This window comes from Paramacrobiotus metropolitanus, unplaced genomic scaffold (genome assembly GCF_019649055.1).
Source record: "Paramacrobiotus metropolitanus isolate TYO unplaced genomic scaffold, Prichtersi_v1.0 Parri_scaffold0000270, whole genome shotgun sequence".
Taxonomy (NCBI): domain Eukaryota; kingdom Metazoa; phylum Tardigrada; class Eutardigrada; order Parachela; family Macrobiotidae; genus Paramacrobiotus; species Paramacrobiotus metropolitanus.
In genome coordinates, this window is record NW_026570490.1 from 7,540 (window position 1) to 17,864 (window position 10,325).

Here is a 10,325-nt window from a genome sequence, read left to right on the forward strand (position 1 = left end):
CGAGCTTATGGGTGTCCTCCGATCGCGACATCTGATTTTCCGTGGAGTTAACGATTTGGTCGGCCAGGACGATTTGTGTTATCAAATCCTGGCATCGTTTCCGGAGTCGATCGATGTCTTCGATCTTTTCTGGAGGTGTGGATGCAATCCACTTCCGTGCCGTGTACTCAAGCGTGCTTGCTTGGTACCTGTGGTTACCCAAGTGGGGTGCCACTGGCGTTCGGAAGAATCCATCCCTACTGCTGGGACGTGACACTTGTGTCGTGTCGAATACGTCGTCCGTGGGTGGTGGAGTTCCACTACCCGAGTCGCCAAGTTCGAACATAAGTGGCGACCTCTTCTTTAGGTCGACAGGTCGACTTGTTGGCGACTTCACCTCCGGTTGAGTTTCTGTTGCTCGGGTCGACCTGCCTTCCGTTGGCGAAGGTCGACTTAGCGGTGAAATAGCCTTTTCGTTAGGCATCGGTATGTTGGTTGGTGATCCAGCCGGGTGAGGTCCGCTTCGTGGCGGGGCCTCAGTTTCTCCCGTTTTGGCCGGTAGTTTAGGCCACTGGATGTCCATATCCGACCTTGTATCGACTGGCTTCTTTTCCAGGGAGGTCGGTTGTACTTGACCGACTTGCTGTTGTCCGACCTTTGAGGTCGGTGGAAGTTGCCCGACCTCAGTTCCGACTTGTGTTGTCGAACGAGGTCCGACCTGGTCGGTGGACTTCCATCCTTCTTGGTCGGCGAAATCCTCCCGACTTCTGTTGTCGGTTGGACTTGGCCAACTTCCTTGGTTGGTGATTGCTGTAGTCTTCCGACCTCAATTCCGACTTGTGTTGTCAGATGAGGTCCGACCTCCGGTTGAGGGTAACCGACCTCCGAGGTCGGTTTCCGTTGACCGTCCTTAGAGGTTGGTGAAGCCCTACTGACTTCTGTGGTCGGTCGGACTTGACCGATTTCCGTTATCGGTTGCTTCTCTCCGACCTTCGAGGTCGGTGAAGTCGCTCTACCCGCGTTGGGCGAGGTCGGCCTTTTCACGTCATCCGTCTGGTTGGGTGATGTGTCCGGCGTCGGTGACTTTCGTAGTTGTTACCGACTCCTGAGCTTTCTGTGAGCTCAGTTGAAGTCCTTCTGTTAAGTCCGTAGAGGTCGGTTCACCATGTGGGTGTTCCGCCTCGGCATGAGACAATGTGGTCTCAGCCTGCAGCTTCTCCAGTTCCCCCCGGTCGGGTGGGACGGGGCTGCTAAGTCAGCTCTGGGGGCTCAAGGAACGTCTTGTCGTGAGCGTCCTCGAAGCTGTCGTCCGACGTTGGGTTGGAATCGGCGAGGAGGATCCGCTCGTTGCGCTTCTCCCTTGCCTCCGCCGACTTCGTCGAGTCTGTTGATGATGGCTGACTTTAATCCTGACCGGAGTGCCGTAGTGCATACGGCGCGTTGAGGTCAGGCGCCGCGAATAGTCCGTGTTGAACTTTCGGGCGTATTCGTTTTCCTTCGGGTTCGACATTGTTGTCGGGTCAGGTCGGTTCAAGTGGAACCAACGAGAGACTTGTACTGTTGTACAGTAAATTGAACAATCCCTTATGTGGGGATGTTCAATGAAATCAGGAACGTCTTTGGGTTCAGGAACTTCCGAGGGTCAGGATGGTCCGACTTGTTGTTGTTGTTGTTGTGTTGATGTGTCTGTGTATGACTCAGTACACAACGTTACGATACAGTACTATGGTACAGTACAGTATGATAAGGTACTACAGTAGAGTACGTCCTATACTACTGTGCTGACCAGTATGACGTCACAGGGCTAAGTGGTCTTGCACTTCACTGCCTACGTCACAGAATGCGAGCCGCGTGCAAAATTTAAAAAATGATGATTCACGCCTATGTTAAGCGTATGGGAAGTTTCCCCTGCACGCTGATTGGCTAGCCTCAAAGTACTGAAAATCGGGCGTTCTGACGTCACAAGGAAATTCAAGAATTTTCACGCTTATTTTCGCGGAAAAACAAGAATATTTTTAGGTCGATCAGAGATGTTTTCTGGTCGAAATTTTAATTTTTAACCGTTAGAAATAATTTCTAGGTTCTTTAGAAATTTTTCTGACAGTGAAAAGTCCGTCGAATCAACAAAGAAAGAGTATGACCGACCTGTGGTCAGTTACACAGAGTGGTCCGTTAGGTCGGTAAAGTAACTTTTTTAGGTCGGTTTCTCCGACAAAATTAAGTTTTACCGTAGAAAAATTATTTCTAGTTCTTAGAAATAAATTTCAGCCGTTAGAATTAAAAGTTATAGCTAGAATCGACCTGTGTCGACCTGTAACCGGGACTTTACCGTATGTTACTGTAGAGTCCGTGGAGGTCGGTGATCCGCCGTTGGGAGGTCGATTTCCGTTAGAGTTGCGGGTCGCCGTTCAAGGCGAAGGTCCCCGATTGTTGAGAGGCTCCTTCTGGGCGCTGCAGGCTACTGTCCGAGCCTGATCCGTCAGTTGGGATTGGGGAAGTTCCCGTTCGTCCGTCTGGGGCAGTCAGCCGAAGTGCTCTCCTTATGTGGAAGAGCCAAAGATAGGGCAAGCGAAGGTGGCAGGGATCGCTTTTGCGATCAACCTGTTGCTACCACAGTCGCTAGACAGCAAAGACCAGGTTGAAGCAGAGGCTGCGTTCGCAGTCAATCTGACTTTCAACCACGGGTTCTCCAGTTCTCCGCGAAATTATGCCTTTACCGTCTCCTCAAAGGATCCGGTAGAACGAAAACCAGACGATCTGCTTACCATGTGACAGGCAAGCACAGAGAGCTCACAGATGACTTTATTGTACAAATAAAGTGGAGCAAATGCCGCGTGAATGCGGGAAAAACACAACAAAGGCCAGTGTCTGGCAGAAATCAGCAAGTCAAGTTGCTGCGAGCTAGTTCTAGAGCGTAATGAAATGTAGAGAAAGAAATGTGCTGGCGGCAACGGCGTCACGCTGTCCAGACACATGGAATGTGAGTGCGCAGACTGGACTCGTATCCAACGCGAGCGAATATACGCTGAGTCATACAGCGAGAGAGAGGAGCGAGAGAGCAAGTATGCTCAGTGAGTGCGCCCGCGGTGTATCCGCATAGGCGGAGAGTGCAGTGCAGCCACTCACGTACGTACAAGAGAGGGCGAATCAGCATGTGTGCAGTGATACGCATACGCAAAGTGGCGTATCTATCACGCAGGCTGTCGTGCCTCTAACAGACCAATAGTTGCTTTCCCAAGACTGCACAGTTTTAATTCATTGTTTCAGCGGGATGTGCGGATGCACTATCGCTGATCGTAAAATTTTATGCTCATGTTTTGAGTTTTTCTACAGATGTAAACATTTTCGCAATCGGCCCTGTCTGGAGTGACCTTTGGTTAGAGAGACCTTCCAGGTTATCCGTTTGAGAATTATACTCCCATGAAACGCAAACAAACTGGCTAATTAAATCTATTCAATTACATATTCTTCCATTTTTATCCGGAGGCAGGCTCAGTTAACTTGTAACTTGTAAGTAAAACATGATTTGGCAAAAGGGCATCACTGGAACCAAAAGCTGTCATGTAGAATGTCGTTAAGATTTACCGGTAAATATTTATTATTTATTTACATAATATTGCAGATCACATTAGAGAAACAAGATACGAACAAAAACGCTTGTGCCAGAACGCAGAGTATCGTAGAAGCAAGGGTTACACGTCAAAGCAGGGCCAATTTGCTTTGTTGGACGGGTACATAAAAACACATTCGTGACAATTCCCCCGTAGAGGAATTGAATACGTAGGCGGTGGTTATATCATTATTACATAATAAAAATATGCAGTGAAAAATTTGAAAAAAAAGCTAAATTTGACCGTCTCACCGAATTTCTTTTGCACGACTGCAGTATTTTACAAAGTAAGCCTAAATAGATCGAAAAAGTGCACCCATACCACCGGACCATCGCTTCCAGTGTTCCCTTTCATTATGGCTACACCGGTGACATGGGTGCAGTTTTTCGATCTATTTGGGCTTCCTTTGAAAAACACTGCAGTCGTTCAAAAGAAATTCGGTGTGGATACTGGATACTGAAGAGGAAAATACACATTTCACTGATGCCAGTTAAATCGGAACCATGCGTTCTTCTGCGTACGAGTTGTCTAGTTCCAACGTGAATTTTTTAGGGTAGAATTTCGGAAATGTATAGCAATACGTTATTGATATCTAGCAATCCGTTATTTTGACATGCACTGTTCATCCTGGACAGTGGACACAGCATTCTTGTCCTGGGAAACGAGCAATTAAGTGTTCCAGTTCAATAATTTTTTTCTGAGCGCAGATAGTATGGAGAGTGAGGTGAGTCATCCGCTAATACTGTCGCAGGACAATAAGAATGCAAGCCTGCTGCCCTACGTGTATGATTGTTGGTGGAATACCGACCGTCTAGCTTTGCGATACATGTACTGATGTACAGCATCTCTTCACTACTCAAATGGGAATCCGACAGAGAATCGGCAACTGAACAGACAGGATTGAGGCTAACCTTTAGTGTCCTTTGCTTTCCATCTTTTCCCCGTTAGAGGATAGACAGACGCAAAAGCTCAAAACAGACAGAATCATTCTGACCTTTCACTTAGAGAGTTCTGACCTTTCAGTTACACGCTGGATCCTATACTAATATAATATATACAAGACAGACTACGTCTGCCATATGTTATATTAGGCTTGCCCGTTTCAACCGTGCAGCGCCTACGTAAAATATCTGCAATATTGCACAAACTGCAAGGTACAGAATATAGAACAGGGAGGCATATAGTTTTGTCTTTGACCCATCAATACGAATACTGTGGTTGACACTATCCCATGCAAAGAGCAGAAACGGTGCACCATATTTATTTAATTATACTATGTCCATTTTTATTTATCCCCGAATCCCCAAGGATCGTTTCAAATATATAAATAGTTTTGACAAGCGTTTGGATTCCGAACATTGCAGTTGTAACCGAAGGACCAAATTTAACGCTTTTGGTAGAAGACCAAATCAGATTGATAAACAGCTAGCTGTATTAGCAACATATAATTTATATGAGAAGCCGAATTTAAGGGAAGTCGAATTTAAGTTGTGTACCGAAAAACGGGAAATGTACCGACGGCAGTACATGGACATATGTTGAACGCATGCCAGCGTCTACTCGTAGGCTATTAGGGAATCCGTCGCTATTATGCACTAATAATACTGCAATTGCTTTAGCAAAAAAGAACCAATTTGAACAGTTGCATGGGACCATATATAAATGTAGCTACAGAAAGGTCAACGCTGTTAATTGCTACTTTGATAAAGATAAAACGACTAATTTTCAGCCCGAGTAAGCTAGCAGCAACACTGCTACAGAAAAGGGAAGATAAAGCTTTTGGGCTTTGCATATTTTGAAATTTAATATTAGGGAAAAACGCAATAAAAATTACGCTATTAATATCGCATATAATATCAAGCTTTATTTTCCAAGATACCATACGCCTCCGCCGCCACGTTTTCGCCCCAGATACCACGGTCCTGTTCGACCTCTCTTGGACATGCCATCGTTTTCCGCATAATCGGCTGCGGGAAACTCGTTGATTCCGCTTCGCTTCCCTAAATACCACGGTGCGCTCTTCGTAGCTCTTTTTCCCAAATACCGATTCGTCCCCGACCATATGATTGGGGTTGAACGCTTTGGATGGCTAGTGCCCACTGTCTTGTCTTTTTGTGACTGTAGTATCCACAGTCCCCCAAATGAATCTCTCTTCATCCTGACCTTTTCTTCATCCCGCTGTAGTGTATTATTGCTATCGTCGAAATCAACTGAACGCTTGCCTAAATACCAGTTGCCAGTATTGGCTAATTCACGATCGTTGTCCGAGGCGCGCCGCGACATGAGGCGCTGGTTGGTGGCGTCCGGGTTTAACACAAAACCGCCAAGTGGTGATCCAGCCGGGCGCCATCCTCGGATTCTGGACGGGTCCACTACGACCGGCAGTCGTCGTGTAAAAGGCGGGATGCTAAACCACGATGTTATGCCGGCAGCGCGCTTGCCAATCCGCAAGTATTGTGGAATATTTCCGCCTTCGGGAAATACATTGCCGGAATTCCCGTTTGCCGGAATTGCCGGAATTCCCATTGCCGGAATTCCCGGAATGCCGGAATTCCCGTCATCGGAATTCCCGTTTGTAACTATGATGGGAGGCGAATCGGCCAACACAACGGTTTCGTCCGGAAAAGCCGTTTCGTCTACCGAAGCATCTATAAGACGAGAGCTTTGACTGAGCCACATACAGTAGCTACTGTTAAAGGTCTTGCATTGGAATTATTGTTTAAATGGTTATCCATTATCTTATGTGTTTAGTCATTATTGTACTCGTATTCAGAACCAGTCATATGTAATCATATGCATAACCGTTAACGTAATTATCTGATTAAAATTATAGGACATACAAATAAGGTTATAGGTCATACAAACGTCATAATTTTACAGGGGGCACCTTACTTCAGTTGTTGTTATATAAATGGCGGCCTAATTATGCAATTAAAATTATGCGCATCCTTATACGGTAGGTAATACAATAATTATGTGTTGTCACAAATGCACAATTAATACAAATCTGTCATTAAGTGTATATGACACTTACCGTTTGGAACATCGGCGACAACCTTCGTTGCAAACAAAAGCGGTAGAATGCAGAGTAAAGCCGCAAAGGTCACCGCTCCCCGTTGTCGAAAATCCTGTTCGCGGTGCATATTTCAGATATACAACCACGATACAATCTACCGAATAGTGTACTACCAGTTCTATCACTGCTAGGACGCACTGATCAATCCTTTTATACATAATAACAAATTTTCTGCACCTGTTTGAAGGAACAGCTATACGACCAGAGTCATAAAACAATCACAATAATGCTTTAGTTACAATATAATAATGGGCACTATTAATCAAGTTTGTGGCATAATATCAATAATTAGTGCAATTCAAAGCAGCCGGTCTTTGTCCTGAAAGTCTTGGAAATTAATTTTGCAACAACCAGGCAAATTTTAACGTCAGCCGAGCGCACCGCACCGATGGCTGACGCGGTTTAGTATTTTGTATTTTACGAAAGCAATTTCTTAATGGAAGAGTGAATACGCTGTGAATCAGCCAGAGCATCATCCCATGATTACTGTAGATTTGGTGTGCTCATGAAAGTTTAAAAGCTATAGAAATGGCCAGCAAACATGAGCGAAAATTTAAATAGGTTGGGGTGGTAGGTAGGGCTAGGACTAGAATATGCATTTCCGGAATAATGTAAATCCTTCCGAAAAAACAGTTTAAAGGACGGGTCACTATAGGTCACACCAAAACTCTTGTGACAGCACTCACAGCACCTATGCCGACACCGAAAAATTGTAAGTGAAATGTCCAGATACATGCATGGTACCAGTTTCGTATATAAGTATACCTAGAAAGTTTCGCTTTCCGGCATTGCGAAACTCTTTTTTGTATAATTTTACTTCATTCTAAAGCCAAAGGCTTGTGTGTGTACACACTGGCTTGAATAACGTTTGTGCGCACTGCAGCCGGTTGCTGAAATATGGTGAACTAAAATTGACAAATTTCTGGATGCATTGTAGAGTACCAAAACTCCTGTTAATATCTGATCTTTTTGAAACTTCGCTGCAAAAGGCAAGGCGCATTATTGTAGAGCAAATTCTGAACCAAAATAAATAAAAACGCATTACTTGTAATTTGTAATCATTTAAAAAGGGCACTTCTTTGAATTTCGGCGCCTAAAGCTAATTCCCCAGAAGAGACAAATTTGGTATTTTGATTCCAGTCCTGGGAAATGCCTACCTAGCCCGCTTGCACTGTACTCTACTCTACTCTAATAACTCACCGTCCCTTGTCTGTGCGTATGAAATATTCATATCATACGAGTACTGCCAGAGCATGAAGAACGCCTTGGTTTTAATTTGTTGTAAGACATATATTGCTGTCAGCAGCTTTTGAATATTTGTGGATAAAATTCTTTTGCACCGTAAAATACGAATCAGTACGAAGTTACATAGTACGTTCTGAGATGGCGGAGGCTGCTAGAAAAAAATCTTTGGAATTAATCAAAAGCATGTCGGTAAGTTAAGAGGCTCTACACATACATATGTTGCAAAAATATATCTGAATTTGGTTTGGTCGGATTCGTATGAGAAGTTGTAATTTCCCAGAAATCGACATGGCGTGCACATACGGTCTCCATACTGCTTTAGCTGGCCAGTATGCTTTTTGTTTAAAATACGGCGTACCGTTGTTTTACAGTTTTCCTCTATTTGTGTTTAACATTTATTATTAACGACTGGCGCACGAACATTCAACACTTAAAACGCCAATGTGCTTGTCGCGATAAGAGCGGAAGACAAATCGTTGTTTTCTGTATATGAATTAATCTGTTGCTCGAATGCTGTTGTATCGAACGACAAAACTCCGTGAAGTTGACCGCGGCTTTTATTTTGCAACCTTATTAAGTGAAACTCAGTTATGATCTGTACTACTGTGTGTATGTAGAAAATAAATAAATACCTTAATTTGTATTGGTTAAATTGCGAATAAATATTCCTTTTTGGAGTAGTAAATCTCTGGACAATGGTAATTTAATCTGTTGTGTGGCATGTATTATGTACTTTCAACGTATGCAGCCATATTTGCAAATTGAGATGTTTTCCCATCATAATTATGACATAACATACGCCTGCCAGTCGTCAGCCCGCCGGGTATCACACCCAGAACCGTTACATAAATAAGAATTATATCACTAGATACTGAGATGCCAGTGTTTGATTAAATTACAATTGGGAGTACAATGATCACGATCCATGATACATTAATGCAATTACAACCAGGAAAGATTCATAACATATATAAAAACTGTTAAATAATAGCAAACATGCGCAATCAGAAGAATGACTACCGCTTGCTACCTCTATAAATAGACAAACACCCAAACAACGCCTCAGATTAATGTGCGATTTGCTTTGACAATACATGGCTTATCCGAGATACCAGGGAGCTTTGTCGCCGACTGTTTTCTCCCCAGTGTTGCGCGCCCTTGAATGTCGTACTAGATGGCTAACGTGAGCACTCCGCGATTCCAGGTGGGCCGATCGTTTCCCCAGATACCAGGTCGGCTTTTCATTGGTGACCTTTGGTTTATCCGACGTACTGCGTTTGAGGCGCGGAGTATTGAGGGTGTCGAATAGATCCGTAGCGGACCTTCCTGTAAACTTTCCATTAAGGTCACTTTGTGCTTCCCATCCGGCAGAGTTGTGCGTCATGGCAGAAGGACTGCTGATCCCTGATTTTGAGTTCTGGGAGTCGTTATCGTGAATTGCTTGCTGCAGATCAGACCGTTTGCCAAGGTACCATGTACCAGCTTGGTTAGGATTGCCGGTTCGCTTTGCTTCCAACGGCGAGTTCGTTTTGGCAGTAAGCTCGCGTACTTGAGAAAGAGCTGTCAAAGTTAATTTGAAATTGTTAGAAAATTATACAGTATTAATAGAGATCAATAGCATATTTCACATACTCTGTACGTATTGTACATATCGGCACATGCAGATTTTAATGTTCCTATAATTATTCGTCATAGTACAGAAATTTTATCCAATCAAATGCAAAGATTTTGCAGAAGACACATTTATGTTATATCAGTAGCACTACAGCGCCATTATTAATCTTATAACATTTGTATAATAAGTATATAATTATAAAGTGAAACAAATTGGGTTACTTACTGGTAGAAGGGTTCCAGTATCTTTCGAGGAATAACTGACTTGTTCGACTGCAAATTACGCAGTTAAAAGCCGCGTAAAACATAAGGGAAATATTGAATATTTCGCGCACAGTCAAAGCCATTTTGGGGAAGGCCGGAAAAGACGCTCTTGAAGGTATCAAGCTGATAAAGAGTAATCTCAATATCCTGTTTTTAAGCACCTTTTGATCGAAGAAACTGAAATGAAGAAGTTCAGCGAATTCTGAAATGGTGAACGAATAACCGGCAATTTATATATCCTCAGGTAGACGTCTTCTCCCATTTATTACGCCCGTCTAAAATCAATAATTCAACGCTTTTGGCGCTTCCCAGTCTTAAAATAGTCTGCATGAAATGAACATTTAATGATGACCTCAGTAAGGTCAGGCACTGTACCATCCTTATTTTTAAGCGAACAATGGAAGGATTGGTTCATATTAGGGCACTTAATTAATCATTTTGAAATCGTCATGAGTTCACAAATTGATTCATATTCAGTTTTAAGATATACACGTTGCACGTGGATTCTTCAATAACGTATCGTTTTGGGTTCGGAG

At 43.7% G+C, this 10,325-nt stretch overlaps 2 protein-coding genes across 2 annotated transcripts; both read right to left on the reverse strand.

Annotated features, from left to right (window-relative positions):
- Positions 1 to 4,840: 4,840 nt before the first annotated feature.
- Positions 4,841 to 6,770, reverse strand: LOC129601732 (uncharacterized). Its single transcript, XM_055500606.1, has 2 exons — positions 6,625 to 6,770; positions 4,841 to 6,238 (listed from the first exon to the last, which is right to left on the reverse strand). Exons 1-2 carry the CDS (start codon positions 6,731 to 6,733, stop codon positions 5,454 to 5,456), a joined length of 894 nt encoding a protein of 297 aa, XP_055356581.1. The 5' UTR covers positions 6,734 to 6,770; the 3' UTR covers positions 4,841 to 5,453.
- A 2,219-nt stretch (positions 6,771 to 8,989) lies between these two features.
- LOC129601733 (uncharacterized) lies at positions 8,990 to 10,065 on the reverse strand. Its single transcript, XM_055500607.1, has 2 exons — positions 9,752 to 10,065; positions 8,990 to 9,471 (listed from the first exon to the last, which is right to left on the reverse strand). The coding sequence occupies exons 1-2, from the start codon at positions 9,870 to 9,872 to the stop codon at positions 9,011 to 9,013; spliced, it is 582 nt and encodes a 193-aa protein (XP_055356582.1). The 5' UTR covers positions 9,873 to 10,065; the 3' UTR covers positions 8,990 to 9,010.
- Positions 10,066 to 10,325: the final 260 nt, after the last annotated feature.